Here is a 20,384-nt window from a genome sequence, read left to right as displayed (position 1 = left end):
CAATGGTCATTAAAGTTATAAAATAGAAATTAAAATTTGTAAAAGTCACTTGATTAAAATATGATTATCTTTCTTTTCTTAATCTTCCACAGTGATCGTCACTGTTCCACGGTAATTTTTACGCAGCCAATAGGATAATTTATAATCCATTTTGATTTCAAGTTGCTGTCCTATAATTCTGGTAATTAATGGTTATTTCATCTGAAACACTTAGATGTGAGTTTCACCATGTATCACGTAATAACCTGTATTACATCACGCAACCTTTCCTTCAAAAAGAAATGTGAGGAAAGGGACAAAATCAGTTGGTAGTTAGCTCCAATATTTCAAAACTATGAAACTATTGTTTAAAATGACTGTTTGGAATTGTTTACGGGCTAACAAAAGCTATTTACCAGGGGTTTAGTTGAAATCTGGACACTTAACAAACAGAAAATTAAGAAAAACACATTAGAAATATGATTAATTCTTCTCATCAGCTTACAAAATGATTGTAATGACAATAAATATTTGAAATACCAGAATTTCTTTATTTTGCAAAGAAAAGTTGTTGAAGTTTGAAGATAATTTATATGCAGAGAGTTTTTAGAAACATTGTGCCCGATATGTCAGATATAATTGGAAACTCACATTTATGTGAATAGTTATTTTGTAACAGTCGTTTGAGTGAATTTATGAGCGTATTTTTGTGAAAATGTACAAAATCGAGTATTGAGTTGTCATTATTTTTTTTTAAGTATGTATAACTCTGTATAGAATTCAGATAATGATATTAAAATCTGATGCTTCTAAGGCAATCCAACTCGGAGTTATTGAGCCACGAACAGAAAGTGTCTGATGAAAGAATATTTTGTAGAGTAAAACGCTGTGCACTATTTGCTAGGGTACAGAACTGCTACAAGGAGACCATGTTGAAAAATAAATAAGATAAATGTATTTGTATCATTGTTAGGTAGAAAACTTTTTACATTGTTTTTCCCTCTCGATAACATAGAAAACGGGGAATTCTTCCTATTTTTAAATTGATGTTTTTTTTTTAATATACTTCTACACAAAGTCTTAGGCCTTAACATAATTAACTCAAGTATCAAAATGTAAGTATGAGTCTTTAAATGAATATAAGCTAAAAAATTATTTTAAAAAGTAGCATTTTTTTTAGGTTTTGAACCAAAAAAGAGGGGATACCCCATTTGAAACCATGAGTGAGTGGGGTCAAATGGGTGTACATGACTTTTTTCTTTAATTGAAATTTTCTAGATTAATTTTTAATTACAAATGAATGCTGCCTGGATGAAATTAAAAACTATGACATATAATTATAACATAGAAATATGAATTATATAAAAAGTTCACTTGGAATTTCTTGGAACAAGCCTCCGAACGGAAAAATACATCCATTACATACCACGCCGTCCTATATCTGGACCAGAAGCGACAACATAACAATTGCGAGGACCAGAAGGTCAAAAACCAGAACAACAGGTGTTTGGCTTTCTGTCCTAATGCTTATAACGAACAAATTACTTCGTTCGTTATAAGCATTTTCCCCAATTTATCTGGACCACCGTGTAGTATAAATGAAGTCATTGGAACTTTTGTTCCAAAGACTTCAAAGTTCATTATTTTCAAGTTCCTTTAGGGACTTTCCGCGCGGGGAAAACCTCCCACTGAAATTGCTAAGGTTCTGAACTGCAGCCACACCACTGATTACAACGTCGTACCTAAAGGGACTCCTGAGGTGACTACAAGATCTAAGTCAAGGCCTCGAAGGTCGGACGAAATGGTTGCTGCCGTGAAAAAGTCTGTCGAGGACAGGAGAGGTAAGGTCACCGTCAGAAGCCTCTCCAGGGAGTTCAACGTCAGTAGAAGGACCATGGACTGGCTAGTTAAGAAAGATCTTGGTCTTAAGGTCTACAAGAGAACCCCTCGTTATGCCCTCAAACCTGTAGACAAGGAAAAACGCCTCGCAAGTTCTCAACAAGCTTAAGAAAAAACCAGCCGATGTCGTCATTTTTTCAGTGATGAGACGCCCTTCAGCCTAGGCGAGATGGTGGCCAACGACACCGGATTTTATCTTAGCTTTATTGGGAGTTTTTCCCCGCGCGGAAAGTTCCAAAATTGCGACTTGACGTCTCTCCATATTATCGATTGTTGTTTTACTGTTGCTATTTAGATTTTGCTGGAGTTTTGATTCTAACTAGTCAAGACCCTTGCCTCGAAGTATAAACCGGTTTCAACTCAATAAAATCACGAATATGTGCATGGCATAAAATTTAAAGGAGTGTTCAGTTTTAGACGCGCACACCTGTATCTGTTGACGAGAGGAGGAATCAAAAGTCCTGTTCATCTTGTCTGTCCCTTTGTACCTTGATCTTTTTCTTTCTTTTCTTTTCTTCTCTATCTCTTTCTCTCCCTTTCTTTTGGCGGGAGGGAGAAAGAAAAAAATCACATAGTCTTGTGCGAAGTGTACAATTGTGACGTGGATTGAAGGGAACATATTTCTTAATATTAGTTAAAGAAGAAGCATATAATTTAAGCGCGCGCGAGTATCAATCCATTATTTAAAAAAAAAAGACTATACAGACCGATTTTGTTTGCAGAAAAATAATAAAGAAATGGCAAAAGTGATGCTAGAATTTACATATTTCGAACAACAGAATATGGTCTTGGAATTGATGTGATCTTTATTGCATCAAAAATTTGATAAATATTTATATGCAGGAGATGGAAAAGTGAATCAAATACCGAAAAGAAAATCATAGTCGATTGAATACATCTTGGAAAATAATCAAGTTTGAGACAATTCAAGCTCCCATCCATGTTATACACAGGAGATAATTGGTGATATAATGACAAGAGCTTATATTTAGTAATTTGCAAACAAGTTATAATTAAATAAATATTGTTTAAAAAAAAAAATTATACATTTATAGTTAGATAATAGAGTATAAATTGTATTTTACATAGACATTTATTTTTTTCGTTGTTAATTCTCGTGAAATATACTCACTCAACGATAAAAAAACCAAAAACATTATGAATACTCTAACTTTCTCTAGGAGCTCCTTTATGAGAAACCTGGCCCAATCCTTGCCACACCTCCCAATAAATCCATGTGCGAACATTTTAGTCTCCTTCTTGACATCAAATGTAGATGAAGCTATTTTAATAAATCGTTGAAGGAAAAATGCATTTGATTATGTGGATTACGTCGAGTATATAACTCAAAAATGTCCGAAGGAAAGGATCGGAATCCCAAAAAACGTATTGGGTTGAAACACCCAAAGTCTGGATAACATTTCTTCTTACTCCAGAATAACCTTGTTTTTTTTTTTTTTTTTCTAAATCAGATTGTTAGAGTATAATGTCCATTCAGAGCCATATATCGAAATGAACTAACTATATAGCGAGTCTTCCATTAAAATCTGAAGCCTTTGAATTTTAAACATCAACAAGATATGAATATATTAAATGTGAATATCTTCAATCACATTCAATGCAATGGATTTTCTTGAAATTTTTCTTGTAGGTTCTTACGGCTCTACAAACGGTTCTGGTAACAACTTTTAGCCTTTAAGGCTATGGCGGCTTTAAAATAGTATTTTCTAGCACTTCACCTGTACAACCTGAGGGCCAGGGTGTATTTTGGATATTCAAAGGGTTATTTGATGCTCAAGAAAGGGGAGAAGAAACTTGCTTCGCAACCAGCAGTTCACCCACACAATCTGTGGGCTAGGGCTGACTGTAGAATAGAGAATGTATTTTGGAATATTGAAAGGTTTAATTGATGCTCGGGGAAGCGGGTGTGAGGCTACAAGTTCTATGTCTAGCCAAAATTAAGGAATTACTCCTTATCGTGTCAAAGAAGAGGTATTAAATATTTGTAGAATCATTAAACCAAAATGAGAATTACAAGGTGTCCACGATAAATTGGAACTATCTTAAAATTCAACCTGCTTGATAAAAATGGAATTTGGAGTGTATTTGTTAATATGAAAAAGTTAGACATGATATTAAACAATAAATTTATTCAACATGTCCTCCGTCAGCAGCCACCATCTTTTCCATCCTGCCCCTAAAGCATTTGCATGCCCTGATGACTTCCGCGGAATCGACATATCGTAATGGAGCCCTTCAGGGCCGCAATACTCTTGTGGCTGACCTTGCACACCTCCCTCTCCAACTTCCCCTACCAGTAGTAATCACACAGATTGAGGTCGGGTGAGTTGGAGGGCCAGGTGTTGCGATCCCAGAAAGTGATGTCGTGGGAGTTGAAGAGGTTAGTGGGTCTCATGGCGATGTGTGCGGGCGCTGAGTCTTGCTGGAATATGAGCTCCCTCCCAGTGGCCGTATCCTTCATCCAGGGGATGGCAAACTACTCCATGACTTCGCAGTACCTTATTGCGTTGACCCTTTCCTTGGGATTGAAGAAGAAAGGAGGCATCACCTCACAGGTGCTGCAGATGATACCCAAAGTCATCACGGAGGCCGGGAACTTTGTGGTGAAGACCGCAGGGACCTCTTCTCTCTCGTTGGCAAGCCACCTGTCATTCTGGACGTTATAGCTTCTGTCGACAGTCCAGTTCTTCTCGCCGGAGAAGAAGATGATTTTTCCTCCATGGCTCTTCAGGTCATTGAGGAGACGCTTACCGTTGGTGAGCCTGGTGGCCTTCATGGATGCCGTGAGGATGTGTTGTTTGGCCATTCGGTATGACCTGTACCCGAGGTCCTCATTCACAGCCTTGGAAACCAGCTGCTTTCTCACTCCACGGTTCTTGGCCAACCTGGACAAGGAAGTCCCCGGGGAAGCCTTGATGGACTTCCGGAGGACTTCAAGCAAGCGGGGAGTGAGTATTCGGTCACTTTTCATGTTGTAAGCCTTGCGGCAGACCTTCCCCTCAACCTCCCAGGCATTGAAGACCCGGTACACCGTTGTCTAGGGGTAGTTAAGAAGCTTGTAGATAGCAGAGGCTTTGTGTCCCGCGCGAGCCAATTCGAGGAATGGCGTCTCTCCTTGCTTGTTCCATGATGACTATTGTTTGTTGTCAAAACAATTGTGGTGGAAGTTATAGTGTATTGTTCACGCAACCTTTTATATTAGTATGATTTAACTCCGAATATCCACATTATGGATCTGGATGAAGTTTAAAGTAGTTCCAATTTATCGTGGACTCCCTGTAATCATGGATTTCAGGTGTGTTAAACATTAATTTAGCAAAAATATATTAATACAAATATACACGTGTATCAAACAGTTTTTCCCAGCTCATGATTAACTCACGTCAAAAATAAATTATAAAGTACTATAATTAATTAAAACTAATATATTTCACGCAATGAGTAATAAATATGTCAATGATGCAGTCATAATCCCTATGTGGTCATGATTCCTCTTGATCTCGTCTTTCAAGGATTTCCAAGATTAGAGCACATTTCTCTTTTGCAATGAGCACTTCCTTTTCAATATCGGTAGTCATCTTTTTCTTGAAATCCTCATCCTTAATGTCCTTAAGGTTTGTGAGTACGTTACGTGATGCTCCATATACTGCTACCTCAAGGAGCTTGGAGCCTACCTATAATTGGAAGAAAGGGTCACTGGGATTACACAAAGTAGTATTTGCTTTCATACCTCTAAATCGGATTTACAGTTCATATTCCCGATTTCAGCTAATTGAATGGCTGATTCCCATGAATTGTTTGCAAGCTTTGCCAAGTTAAAAGGTACTCCTGTCGATGTTTTTAATCCTTGATCCATTGCTTCTTCCTTAGCTTCAATCTGTTCGGGGGTGTCAGAGGGGAGTTTGAGAGAGGTCATGTATTTATTGAAAGCCTCTGTATCTGCGTCTATAAAGGAAATCATTTTTCTAGAAGGAGACACAAGCCCTGGAAGGATTTCTCTCATTTCCTTATCAATATGCTCCCATTTTTTTCGACCCCATGAAAGCTGACCCATCATGGCACAGAGTCCAGCTCCCTAAAGAGGAGGTAGATGACAAATTATAGTTCAAGTTATAATTAAAGCCATAATGTTAAGGTACTTATGCTATGTACAAACTCAAAAATTGACCCTGGAATTTGAAAAATGTTTGGGAAGGGAGCAGCCCACGTGCTGTGTTATTTTATTATATGACTAGCAACAGACTAGAGAAAAAGGGAGTAACAACAAATCCCTTTCCTTATATACAGGGTGATCCATTCAAATCAGAACACTTACTAATTCAATAATTCAAGAACGGTTGAGTGATTAAAATTAGTTCAAATTTTGATATATATATAAAGAATAAACTATTACTTACAAACAAAAAAAAACCTGAGCTCATACGAGTCAAGAAGACTCATGAATTTACTTCAATGTATAGTATCTTTTATAATTTATTATCATAATATTTTTAAAAAAACGATACATGAGTGGAATATACTGCACTCTATGGGGAGCCGGAATAATTCCAAGCAGCACGCAATGCAAAAACCGTGCAGTTATTTACCGTGTTCAGCGGGATCCTCATGTACTCCCTTTCTTTTTTAATAACGGCGCGCTTGATGCTTCATACAAAACGCCCACCAGATTTAATTAATATGACAAATAGTCTAGGAGCATACCACGTAAGATTTTACCATATAAATTACAGAAGGTTTTAACCCCTAAAATTACTTAATTCACCTAAAACATTGAATGTTTTGCCAGCCTGACCTCACCCCGGCTGTGTTGGCTTGCCGACCTCCCTGAAAATAACATCCAGGTAGTTTATTAACCCCATAAGACAAATGTGTCAAAACTTGTACCAATTTATAATATAATGGCCGGGCATCTAAGAAAACCCAGACTAACAAAAAAAATCTGTCAGAAACTTGAGGTTAGACTAGGGGTCGGCAACCTATGACAGTCGTGCCACTGCTGGCATGCAGAGGCATATTAACTGACACGCGCCTATTAGAACATATTCCCGTAGTTTATTATCATTGTTTTTGATAGTGGCACACTCATTGATTAAAAATGTTGAAGTTGGTACTCCATGTCTAAAAACGCTGCCTACCCCTGGGTTAGACCAAATACAAAGTACCCAGAAAAGCTTAAAATTGACATTTTTTCACGTTAAACTATACGTTGATGCAAATTTGACCATGTTTCGTATGGAATCAAATAAACAAGCCTTTGGCTATTTCAAAGGGGGTATGGAGGCTTGGGGAGGGTAAGATGACAAAAAAATAATTAATAGTTTAGGTGACAAGTAATTTCAAGGAGTCAAACTTTCTATACCTTACGGGGTATCATCTTCTGTGGCAGACTCTGGGTCTATAAATTGTTATTTCTTAAATCAAAAATGAATCTACCGAGAGCATACATTGATTAGGACAGACAGACAAACTTTGGTTTATGAATATGGATTCTTAAGGTATTAATAACATCTAAATACAAAGTGTTTTTACTAATTAAAGACAGAGTGTAACATTGAGGATTGGTAATGTATGAGCCCTTGTACTATTGAGGATCGACGATGGAGTTATTCCTAATGTTATCATTATTATATAATTCTTTAAGAGGGCATATCAGTTTTTTTTTTAAACCTCTCATACTGCCAATTACAACGAATTTTAGACGGATGTAAATGCTTAGAACTTACAGCTACAGTTATTATTCAAAAGGAAACTTACAAGTGCTCCAACGACGGCAGAGACGGATCCTCCTCCAGGAGTAGGTGTCCTAGCTCCTACAGTAAGAATAAAGTCCTTCACAGACAGACTTGCAAGTGGGCCCTCTACCTCAGGAAGACAATACTCAATGATCCGCTCTCTGGATATGAAATGGCGTTTAGAACATAATTTTGAATAGTAAAAATATGATACATTTTGAAACAACGTACTTTGGATTGAAGGGAGAAAGTGTGGAGAGGCCTAACCGATTGATGGCAAGCTTTACTTTTTGATCCTCCTCAAGAATAAATAGATTTTCTTGTTTAATATAGTATTCAGCAGCCTCCAATAGAGTTGAGAGTGGAAGAAGACCCACAACCTCTGATCCTGCTACGGCCACATTGATTGAATTTGCAATGGATTTACATTCCTCAAAGACAGCATGCATTGGTGTTTCGTCCATATCAGTCACATTCAGAGACACTTGTGCAATATTACATTCCTCAAGGAACCATCCCATACCTTGAACACATTTAAATTTCCCGGGTTTCCCCTTACCAGCACCCTTTTCCCTTATTCTAATTGCAATTCTATTTTAAAGAAAAAAAAAGCATGGCATTTGGTAGAAATAACTCAAATATGTATGAAGGTGGCAGCTTACTTGTGAGCCTGCTCCTTTGTGCCTAAGAGATTCACGTTATAAGCAATCAAAAACTTTCTCACACCCGTCACTGTTGCACCCCATGACGGAACAAAAGTACTTGGTCCAAAATCTGGAGCCCACTCCTTCTTTTGAATCTTATCTTTCAGTCCTTCATATTCCCCTTCACGGATTTGAGGCATAGTTTTTCTATAGGGTTTATTTGGATCCGCAGAATAGCCGTAGAGATATACAGGAATAGACAATTCATCTGCCAGCCTCTTTCCAAAGTTCTACATAAAAGATCAGAAAATATAATAAGCTCCTGGACATTAATATACATATAAATGAACCTTTGACACTTGAATAGCTTCTTCCACCGTTACTCCACGGACAGGAATAAAGGGGCAAACATCAAGGGCTCCCAGTCGTGGATGTTCTCCAGAATGTTTGCTCATATCTATCAAGGAATACGCGGCTTTAGCGGCTGCAAGGGCGCCTTCTACAATAGACTCCGGATCTCCAACAAATGTATAGACTGTGCGATTAGTGGATGAGCCTGGATCCACATCCAGGAGGGTGACGCCTTGCACACTCTTGACTGCATCGGATATGGCCTCAATGATCTATAATAATCAACACGAATCGATTTTTACATTCATTTACTCTCCAATTTTCTATATTTGAAGTACCTTAGGATCCTTTCCCTCAGAGAAATTAGGAACACACTCAATGATTTGAGTCATGATATCAGCTCAACTAAAGGTTATGTGTCTATTAGAGTAAGCTTATATATGTAATACATATACATATATATATTTATGTATTTTGGTAGCCCCGAATGTGATATGTGTTCATCTTAAATAGAAAAAAACAAATCCTGTTTCACCCCTTTGAAACCGACTCAAATGTCCAAAGTTCAACAACAAGTGCTTCTATAACAAACAACATATTCAGGGAATAATAAACGATATTATTTACAAATATAAAATACATTAAGGAGAAGTTTTTTCATTTTTTGTACAGACGTTTTTGCAATAGAGTTGAGGGAATAACTATATAATTTCACTTTACCTATATCAGACATTTTTTCGAAAAAAAAGTTAGAAAATTTATATTAAATTTGAATTTTTTTTTTTTTTAAATTTCAAATATGAACTTTTCTTATAAAAAGCAAAAATTTCTTTATTTGGGAGGGCTACAATCCCTCCAGCACATCCCCTGTGGGCCCCTTGATTACTCCATTAAATATTGTATAATAGGTACTTTTATAGGAACGTAATATCGTTACACTATTAGTTACCAGGAAAGTAATCCCTTAGTAATTACGTTCTAATCAACACGGCTAACAATGAATTTCAGAGCTTATGAAATGCGATAAATATAGCTACATTTGTGGGCTGTTCCCACAAAAGACAGCTAGAATGATTTTTTCTCAAAATATATATATGTATTCTTCGAGAAGTTATAGTCGATTTCTAATTACAAATTTTTCATATTAAACCTTTTGGTGTGTCACAAATTGCAATTAAATTACTCAAAATTGTTCATCATAATATAAGAAATGAGAAATTGATAGATTTTATGTATTTGAAAGAGACCATATCGGGGACAATGTACGTTTTTTTTATTAAATAAAAACTTGAAACGATAGTTAAAAGTCTTACGTATTGAAATTCATCCCAGAAATTCGAATAATAAGTCTATGATTGACTCAAATATCCATGAAATATTGGGCTGAATGTATGTATATGTATATACAGGGAGCGGGGATCAAATTGTCGCCAAAATATTTTTCTACAAAAAACAACACAAAATATACATTTATTAACTTTTTTATTGAAATTCAAAACAAAAATTCAAAAAATTCATCATCTCTCGACATAGCCCCAGACAAAATAGTCCAAAAGATTAAGGTCGGGAGAGTTAGGAGGCCACAAATCCTTGGTTACGACATCATAACAGTTCTCGGTTAACCACTGCATGGAGATTTTGGACACATGGCATGGTGCTGAGTCATGTTGCAACACCCAGGGCCTGTCTCCGGCCACCCCTTGGATCCAGGGCAGAACCACCTTCTCCATAACATCTAGGTAGACCTATGTATTGACCTTTAGCCCCGTTTCAAACATGTGGAGAGGCATAACATGACCTTCACTGCTGACCACCCCGAACACCATGACCATTGCAGGGAACTTGGTCTTCATTACCTTCCTCACATAGCCGGTGCAGGTGACTATCCACCTGTTGTTCTGCTTGTTGACCTTTTGATCTTGACAGAAATTCTTTTCATCAGAGAAAACCACAGCATCCCGGGCTGCTTTGGGTGCTTGAGCTTGTTGAGCAATTTTGTTGACTTCATCAGCCTGTTGTTCTTTGCATTCTGGGTCAATATCTGGCCCACCTGCATCTTGTAGCTCCTGCACCTTAAATCCTCAGATACACAGTCCCTTATTGTTTTCTCATGGCTGCCCAGATCCCTCACCATGGCCTTCATGGACCTGGTAGGGTCATCCTCAACCATCTTCTTCACCTTGTCGACAAAGTCGGTGTCCCTGACCTTCCTGTCGGCGCCCTCCTCCTTGGGTGCCCTCTTTATGGTGGCATCAACATCCCAGGTGTCCTCTAGCTTCTTACAGATACGCTGAACAGTAAGTTCACTCCTAAGGTTGAAGCAATCGTTGAATTGGAGATTTCACCTCCATTATTAACCAATGCCATGACTACGGCGGACCTCGAAAGCTCCTCGTTCCACTTATAGCTCTTTATCTCCTCATATGATGATGGCATGATGCTAACTGAACTACGCATCGTCAGCTGATGAGATTAGCTTTCCTATTTGGTAACCGGTTTTTTATTTGATAAGGTCGTCTTCAAGTTATCAACGTTTAAATTAGGTGGCAATTTGATCCCCGCTCCCTGTATTAGTCAAAATGGTTCGTCAAAATAAAGGAATAAAAAATTGAAATATTGTATGGTTAATAGAGTCCATAGTGCCCAAAGTGTCTAAAAAAATTTCAAAAGACTCATTCAAAAGAGTCTTGCAACGGAGGAGAGGGATTTCTCTCATTGCTGGTGTCAAAAACAGCCTCTCAACCCTCTATTTTCATAGTTCTCTAGACATGGGCCCTCATGGACTTGAGGAGATTAGACCTTTAACTCCTATAAATCCAGTTTGACCCTTCTTCTTCTCCAACGCTTCAGACTAACTGATGACTGTAGGGGTGCCCAATGTGTCAAAAAAATGTTCAAACGACTAATTCATAGAGATAAGATCTTTAACTCCTACGGATCCAGTTTGGCCCTTCTTCTTCTCCAACGCTTCAGACTGGTTGATTGCTGCATGGGTGCCCAAAGTGTCAAAAAAAGGTCAAAAGACTCATTCCGAAGAGTATTGCAACGGAGAAATGGGTTTATTTCATTGCTGGTGTCAAAAGCGGCCTCTCCCCCTCATAAGGCTCTTTCCATCAGCTTTTTTGATAGCTCTTTACACTGGGTCCTCATGGACCTAAGGATATTATATCTTTAACTCCTACGGATCAAGTTTGGCCTTTATGACAGAGCCCTTCATCTTTTACAACTCTTCAGACTGACTGATGGCGTAGGGGGCCAAAAAATACTTCCAAAGAACTCAGGAGAGTCATGCAACCTATGTGCATATAATTGACTCAAATATATTTATGTAATAGTCGGGTGTTATTTTTTATTATTGTTTAAGATTATTTTTATGTTGATGCACCAAATGTAATGAAAAATAGAAACAAATTAACGTATATAACCTTAAAGATATATTTGTTTCTCGAAGAGTCCCCTCCCTCCCCTAAAATAACAAGGTCAGGCATAAAGGGAATGTTTGAGGGAACATGGATGCATTTATATTTATGAAAAATGAACAATATAGCGCATGTCAAGCAAAATTATTTAAATATACATTTAATATTTGTCAAATCCTTCCAATGTGAATGATCTTGGACTCCCAATAAAATGTATCTTTTTATTCTTTCATTGGTTTGTCCTTGAGGATTCTACATGTATACATTACTATAAAATCATACACTGATTAATAGGGAATTGTTTTTACTAAAATTAAGATGACCTTAGTTTAATAGAGCTCTGTGAACAAGCGCTCAGGAGAAATGATTGTCTTGAACGCAATGTGTGTCGGTTCGATTAAGGATCGTTCTCAGAGAAAAAAATATAAATATTGCAGAACCAGAAGTGTCCGCAGTCGTGGACACAAGCCGTGATTGATGCTGGTAGCAGATAGACCATGATTTGATGCTAGAGGCAGATAAATCAAATTATCTCTTCTTTAACATTCATATAAACAATTTAAGTTAACTTGCCAAAAAATGTGGCCTCAGTGACAATTTTAACGATAATAGAAAAATGCGCTGATTTGATCTTAACACCTAATAATACTATATTTTAAGAAGAGTTTATTTTATATGCGTCTTAGATGCATTCATAATTGATATTTTTTATAATAATTGTACATTTAAAATTAGTATCATTTTAAAGGAAAAATTAGCAATTTGCTTGTTAATTAATTACAAGGGATTACTCATTCTGTATTTATTTATGAGCGAAGAATCCAAAATTGATCTCAGTGTTTCTCTCAGTCATTTGAATTCTGAAATATCTGGGATTATTACAGCTCAGAGTCACTTTTTACCATAAAAACCATCCACAAATTAAAAGTTGGATAAATAAATCTTATGTAAAACTGTATTTGATATATCTCCGTTTTGAGGCTAAAAATGATGCAAAACGACATTTTTCTTTGTCTCTGACTCTAATCTCATTCACTATACTGATTTCTCTTATCATCAAGGTCTGGGACATCGTCAATCATTCTCTCTTTGCTCAAGAATACATACATTTCTTCAGATCTTCTACAAAATCACAGTAGACTTCCATAATAAGATCGAAGGAGTTCCATAAAAGTACTTCCATTGGAATATCTGAATGTCAATGCAATTATCAATTCCAGTGGGGAGTCCTCCTCTTAACAGCGTACAAGGGGTGTATGAAAAGTTTTCGATGTAACGAAGATACGAAATATTTTTTCGGAATTTTTATTTTTCAAACTAGTCACCTTGTATCTCTACACACTTCTCCCAACGATGCTCCCATCCCTGGAACATATCCAAATAATACTTGGCGCTTTTATATGGAAAATAATTGTTCAATATACGCTTTTTGTTTTTGGCTCAATTACTCCGAGTTGGATTGACGTAGACACGTCAAATTTTAGCAAACAAGCCTTTATATGTCTGCTATTTATTGAATCTATTCAAAAAGCTACACTTACAAAAGCAAATATTTAATGACAGCTTGATACTCGAACGGTCTATTTTCACAAAAACACACACATCTACACACACATTCAAACGACTATTGCAAAACAACTTTGCGTACAAAATGGCTGAAACTTTGGTAAGTAACGGTCAACATATGCTAGATAGACTTAACTAGCTTTTCTTTACGAGTATTGTCATATTCACGTTTAGGCCGGAAACTTTGTAGACTACCCTCGTAATTACTTGTCACCAGATTGAAATAATTCTCCCATAGAGATCTAGGATTCGCAAATATATGAATTAATTACTGATAAATGGTAAATTTTTTTCATAAAAGCAAATTATAAGTATTTTTTTATATATTAAAGACAATAGTTGACAGCTTAGCAAGAGCTAATTCGAATTCAACCAAAAGAAGAAGGAACATGGACAGCTCACAACAAAATACTCTATATATTTATATTTTTTAGTGATTTGGTCATCTCTTCGTTTTTATACTTTGTTTCTTCCACGGATGCGGAGTCCAAGTTGGTGACTATTTTGGTGGAGTTGGGTTCAGGAGTTGGAAAAATGGTAGGGACTCCGGCCCAATAAATTATTATAATTTATGTAAATAAAACTTATTTATAGCCTAATGCTTAGATTGAGTGTTTGTAAAGGGTTTTTCTAAATGGTTATGTATAATAGATATAAAGTACTATAAATTTATTAAACTTGAAAGTTAACTCATTAATTAGTTTACTTAACAAATTTCCAACGTGCTTTTTTGTCTATAAAATGACAATTTCCAAACATTTTTAAACTCTAAATTATTATGTTGGCTAAAGCATAGCCACTAGACACGCCAGTTCATTTCATAGTCTTGTGAATAGTCAATTTCATCAGAGTAAAGAGTAACGTTGTACTACAAAGTTGTTTGAATTATCGTTCTTTGGTTACGAGTACATAAATTATGCTCAGAACTTGTGAATGTATTAACAATAGATAAATTTTGATCCATTTCATTATTTTATTTTTTTTCAGCTTGTTAAATATCTTATTTACCAAATATTTTCTCTATACATAGTCCAATTATTTATTTCATATAACTAATAATTACCTATATCTATAAATTAAATCTATAGTCTCTAGACTGAAATGACTACATAACACATATATTTTATTGATAAGTTGTGTGTTGGAGTCGGACTTTTGCCCTGGTTTCTTCTCATCAGTGTTCTGTAAGTTGAAAACTATTTGAATCCGAATTGCATCATGGGTTAAACCGCCTTGAACAATTCCCAAAATAAGTAGGTAAAATAAAAATTGTGAAGAAGAATAGGTTAAAGGAAATGGTGAATGACACATAAAAAGGCAATGACTTTGAAGGAGACCAGAAGTAAAAAAAAAAAAAAAAAACTCGACATCGAACAACAAAATACCGTGTCAATTTGTAAGTTCGTGAGGTAACGCGATGTCATGGGCATGTCCTTGAGTGTACATATATAATCCCGTATGTATTATACAACGTCTCTCTCAAGGATCGTGTATGTCGTCAGAAAGAAATATCTCAAATCCCATTCTTTCCAAGGGATGGATCCAAATATTTTGAGCCCGAAATATTGCAGACTTTTGATGCCAAGGCTGGTGAAAGTTCTGAAGAACAACCTTAGTTTATTAGATCAAACCAGGGCCGTTACTATGCAAATGCAAAGAGGTAACCTCCTGACTTCAATTCTTATTTTTGAAGGTATTTCCATGTGGGGAAAAGAAGTCATGACCCCAGAGTTCAAACCCCAAAAGACAATAATATAAATACATATTAAGGGGGCTCTAAATTTATATAAGTACAAAAATCACTGTTTCTATTATCCTTAACTCAGTCAGTTCTACGTGAGAAAGCTGTTTCAAATTTAAGCGATATTTGGGGGCTCTTAAGCTTTTGACTAAAATGATAAGTTAATCAACATTTGCCGAGTTCGTTTTTATTATTTTTAACCAGAAATGAAAAGTAGAATAAATTAAAATTTGACCGCTACCCTGAAAAGAAAAGTGAGCCAACTAATGGTCCATTTTGTAGAAAAGGTACATTTTGATACTAGCAATATTATGCGTTTAGATATTGCGAAACGAGCGTTTACCGTCGAAGGTAAATATTGCTAAAAAATAGTTATACATAGTATTCTATCACCGTGAGTGGTCCATTGAAACCTAAACACTTACTAATTCAATAATTTATGAAGGCTAAGTGATTAAAATTAATACATGGTTCGATATGTTAAAGCATAAGAAATTAATTACAAAACAAAATAAATCTGAGCTTTTTAGCTTATATACAAGTCGAGAAAATGAGATTTGAACGTGATGGACGAATTTCTATTCGCTCACTCCAAGCAGTTGGGAGTCTCCCAGACCACAGTCTACGCCATCAGTAAGTCCAAAACTTTCAAAAAGGTCAAAGACTCATTTGAATGAGTCTTTTGAGCTCTTTTGAACACTTTTTTGACACTTTTGACCCCCCTACAGCCTGGATGCCAACCCCCTCGACATGCACCTAAAAGGTGTAGTGTTCGTCATACAAAACCCGAGGCCCTAATCTGTATTTTATTTTTTATTATTTAGTTGCAAATAAAATTTTAGAGAAATATTGGTAGGCTTTTAAATTTTGTGTGCCCGAAATGTACTCGCATATTTATGTTAAAGATTCAACACCATCCAGATTCAAAAATAAATTTTAATCCTTCCTATCTTTAAACTTAGGTTATATTCTCAGAGGTGAGACAAATCCAAGGTAAACACTGGCTTTTAAGGGCCACCTTAATGAATATTTATAATATTCTTAAACAATGGTGTTACTTTTAATAGAAGCGGAAGAAGGTCCCTTCTTCAACGACTATATTGCCTATCACAAGCAATGTTCAAATACACTAATAAAACTTCAAAAGTCTACGTAGAGTGTCTTGAAAAAATCAAAAATATTTTATTGCAAGATAACGATTTGTATTTATTAAGGAATATTCTAAGTTTATTTACTCCTGTTAAGACGTACAAGGACATCCCCTCTTCATAATTTGGCTGATTACAGATAATCAAACATGTCTAGAAATTTACATTCACACACTCCGAGCATTTGGGATTCTCCAGGACCACTGTCTAAGCCGTCAGTAAGTCTTAAACATTGGAGAGAAATAAAGGTTCCACCAAAAAGGCCAATCTAGACCCAGAAGAGTTAAAGAAAACAGCAGGTCAATCACTTCTTATTTCATGAGGGGCCATGCAAGAGATCTATGGGTTTCACACAAGACGTTCGAAAGAATTATCAATTTAAGTAGGTCGAAAAAGTCCTGTGGAAAGGCCACTTTTGACACCAGCAATGAAAGAACCCCATCTCTTCCCTTACAAGAATCTTTTGAATGAGTCTTTTGAGTTCTTTTGAGCTATATTTTCACACCCCTTACCACAGGCATGGTGACAACCCCTTCGACTGCACCTGTGGTTGGTGTGTCTCTTGTCCAAACACTGAAGCCTTCAAAGTCACTGTCAGCCAGCATTGGGACCCCATGACATAGGACTATATCTGCAGAGGGTATCATGACTTCCACCACATCCTGGAAGCCATTATTGTCACTAAGGACGACCACATTAGTGATATAGAGAGCTCAGACACACAAAGTTTAAAATTCAAAATGCTGAGATTTTAATGGACCCTGGTTCATCACGTCATTTAAAATCAATCTTAATTGGCTGTTATTAGTCTTTTATTCTTGAGGAGAGAACATATGTATATATATAATGTGTAGCTTCGTGTGAGTGTACACATGAGAATAGGTGCACAACACTGATAATTTTTTTGGATATATCGTTTTAACTGTATTCATAATGCAAAATTTGTCCGCTTCTTGTCCCCTAATAACACTGGACAATGTCATAAACTACCACTAGAGTAAAATCATGTTCAAATAATAAAAATTATATATTATCAAAATGCAATTTATGCCTAAAAATCATTTCTTTTTTTTAAAATAGTCATTTTTTCCAATTTATTGCGGCAAACATTAGCTATTAGTTCTTACCTTCCCTTACTTAAATGTGAGTCATAGCTTAACACAAAACTTAGAATAAATACCTGTATAAACTTGTTACCAAATATCATTTGCATTAAATTGGGAATCCTTTTCTATTTATAACTCAAGTAAATGCAGTCGTTTCTACTTTGTCTATCTTTTCACTTTTTAATAGATTTGATAAAAAATGTCATTCAGATTTTTTTTTGTCAATCAATTTGATCACTTTTTTCAATAAATGCATATAATAAAATGAGTTTTTACGGTTATCTAGACGTTCCTACCTGTTGATTGATTTTTGTTAAGTCGTTCCTATAAATGTTTATATGATTTAACCCTTCATAACTTCTTTTGTTCAATTAAATGGACTTCAAATGTCAAGAAAAGGCTCTGCAAATTGAGAAACAAGACAAATCAAAGCTAACATAGTCATACATACCGGGTGAAAAATAAAAATGTCCACAGTTTGCAACGTATTCTTCAATACTTTTTTTCTTATAATACATACATGTTAGAAAGATATAGTAACTAGGGCGGGGACGGTACACTAAGCCCACGGTTCGGTACAAACTGAAGTACATCCTTCCTTCAGAGTACGCGGTTCAGTGCGTTTTAATAGTATTTTTTTTTAATTAATGTAGTTTTTAAAGTTTCATCGATTTTTCATTAAATAATCATTTCTTTTCAGTGGAAATAAATTATTTCTATGTATACTTAATTTCTCTAAGAAAGCAAAGCTTGATATGAGACATCCACAGGTTATATACTAATATTATTCATGAATCTATAATAAAAAAATTTGCAAAAAGTTTCCCTTTTCTAACATTTTCGTGTAATACACAAGACTGATTAGCAGTCAAAAAATCCCCATGTAGTGACAAGTTATCGTGAAGCTAACTTGGAAACATTGGGGAATTTATTAAAAAGAAATTATCTATTATATAAAAAGATGCTTATGGATTAAAATCTTACCTTACCAACTAAATCTATTAATTTAAAGAATAATAACAAAAATTATATCCTATCAAAATATTTAAAATGTGATAATATATACAAACGTATCAACCCGAGTCTAAAAACGTACCCTATCAGCCCTACATATAACATATATAAATACTAAACTATCGACAATACTGTTAGCTGTTTTTCTATTCAAGTATGTTCCCATCGGCTGCAGGGCCTATATAATTTGTTACCTTTTTATAAAGAAAATAGATCCTTAAAATAATTTTCCCCCTCGATTCAATCATCCAAGTGTTTTAAAGATTATTTTTATACAAGTCTATATCAAGAGGAAAGCGGAACCACATTGTGTCGGGTTTTACAAGTATCTTATCTAAAGTTAGGAACAATTTGAACTATTAAGGCTACATTTTTACTGATTACTCATGCCGAAACAATAAATAACCTAGTGGTATTACTATAAGTACATAATTATTAGTTACTATTAATCTAACATTGGGCTTCTAGTCACCTTTATTGTATTCTTGCTACCTCGAAAAGAAACCGAAAAAGGTCCAAAATTAGTGAATGGTTAGCCAATTATTTCAAACATTGAATTATTATTAAATAATTATAGTTCTTAATTAGACTTTTTTTCCTCTCTCTTTCTAAGCTTCTTTATCTTTGCTCCCGTATTTCTATATTCTTTTCCAATCTTCTAAGCTATGGCATGCAAATAAATAGACTTTTATTCTACGATAAATTCAAAAATGAGCTTTATCCATGAAATATTGTGGTAGCATTCTCTTAAATTGACAGCGTTTTTGAAGAGGTTCTTTTTTTTTATAATTAAAGTTCCGACTTTCAACTATTAAATGAACCCGAACATATTCATCATCTAGTCAATTTTTAGTTTGTATATGTATACCTATATATATAGTCAGTAATGCTCAAAATTAACGGCGGCAAAAAAATTGACTGCAAAATTATCTGGAACCTTTTTTTTATATCAAAATAAAAAATATTAAAATTGTTGAGGAGTCAAAGTTACAGGGAGGGAATTGTCGACATTAATGGGCAAGCTTGTGCCCTCATTGGTCTAACGGTTCCGTTTATCGAACCGCTAGAATTGGAACTGACAGAGTCGAACCAGGATCGGAACCGAGACCGCAATATATTCCCTATCGGTCTTGCTTCTTGTGCATATATTCTTATAAAATAAATTAGCTTTAATTAATCCTCAATTCTCCATCTCCCTACACCCATCCCCCTTGTCTCCCTCACGGCCCCCACCTTGACAACCGTTGTCTTAAGCAACCTTAGTTTTCAGGATCCCTGCTAGGGGCACTATGCACTATGTGTAGAAGGCGGCTACGTCTCGGTTTGTATCTAAAACCATTTCTTGTCCCTGAATTTTCTAGTAAAGCCCCTTGTTTTAAGCGCCTGTTACCAAACTGAGCCTGTATAAAAAAGAAACGAGGCTGAATACCGGAAATGAGGCCAATAAAGTAGAACCAAGACGGAGAATGTTGAAATGATAGGACTGAGACGAGGACTGATAGAACCGCGTAACCGGGTTCAACCTTGTTAATCGGTAAAGGTAGTTGCGTGTCTATCCAAATGTTAAGGTAGCTATGGCCACTTTAATGGCCTTCTTAGCTGAATAAATAAAAAAATGCTTACATAAAATTAGTCTTTTTTAGATACAATGTAATTTATAATTTGATCAAATCAGTCACTTACAACCTCAGAATTTGTGATTGTATAAGAGTATAAATCTTAGTTTCCACCCTGTACATATATAGTTAATAATTCTCAAAGGTA

The 20,384-nt window shown here is 35.6% G+C and overlaps 1 protein-coding gene across 1 annotated transcript; it reads right to left on the bottom strand.

Annotated features, from left to right (window-relative positions):
- Positions 1 to 5,309: 5,309 nt before the first annotated feature.
- On the bottom strand, positions 5,310 to 9,121 carry LOC121124164 (formimidoyltransferase-cyclodeaminase). Its single transcript, XM_040719290.2, has 7 exons — positions 8,965 to 9,121; positions 8,626 to 8,898; positions 8,294 to 8,565; positions 7,863 to 8,222; positions 7,654 to 7,792; positions 5,630 to 5,974; positions 5,310 to 5,573 (listed from the first exon to the last, which is right to left on the bottom strand). Exons 1-7 carry the CDS (start codon positions 9,016 to 9,018, stop codon positions 5,382 to 5,384), a joined length of 1,635 nt encoding a protein of 544 aa, XP_040575224.1. The 5' UTR covers positions 9,019 to 9,121; the 3' UTR covers positions 5,310 to 5,381.
- Positions 9,122 to 20,384: the final 11,263 nt, after the last annotated feature.

This window comes from Lepeophtheirus salmonis, chromosome 9 (assembly GCF_016086655.4).
Source record: "Lepeophtheirus salmonis chromosome 9, UVic_Lsal_1.4, whole genome shotgun sequence".
In the NCBI taxonomy this organism is placed as follows: Eukaryota; Metazoa; Arthropoda; class Copepoda; order Siphonostomatoida; family Caligidae; genus Lepeophtheirus; species Lepeophtheirus salmonis.
Note: the sequence above shows the minus strand (reverse complement) of the source record. Positions and strands in the feature narration are given on the sequence as shown.

What these genes read in the sequence shown, in the direction of transcription:
- LOC121124164 (XM_040719290.2), bottom strand. Translation starts at nt 9,018, where the DNA reads ATGACTCAAATCATTGAGTGTGTTCCTAATTTCTCTGAGGGAAAGGAT. An exon ending in AAGCTATTCAAGTGTCAAAG is followed by an intron (nt 8,566 to 8,625) that starts GTTCATTTATAT and finishes TCTTTTATGTAG; the next exon opens with AACTTTGGAAAGAGGCTGGC. An exon ending in ACTGTAAATCCGATTTAGAG is followed by an intron (nt 5,574 to 5,629) that starts GTATGAAAGCAA and finishes TTCCAATTATAG; the next exon opens with GTAGGCTCCAAGCTCCTTGA.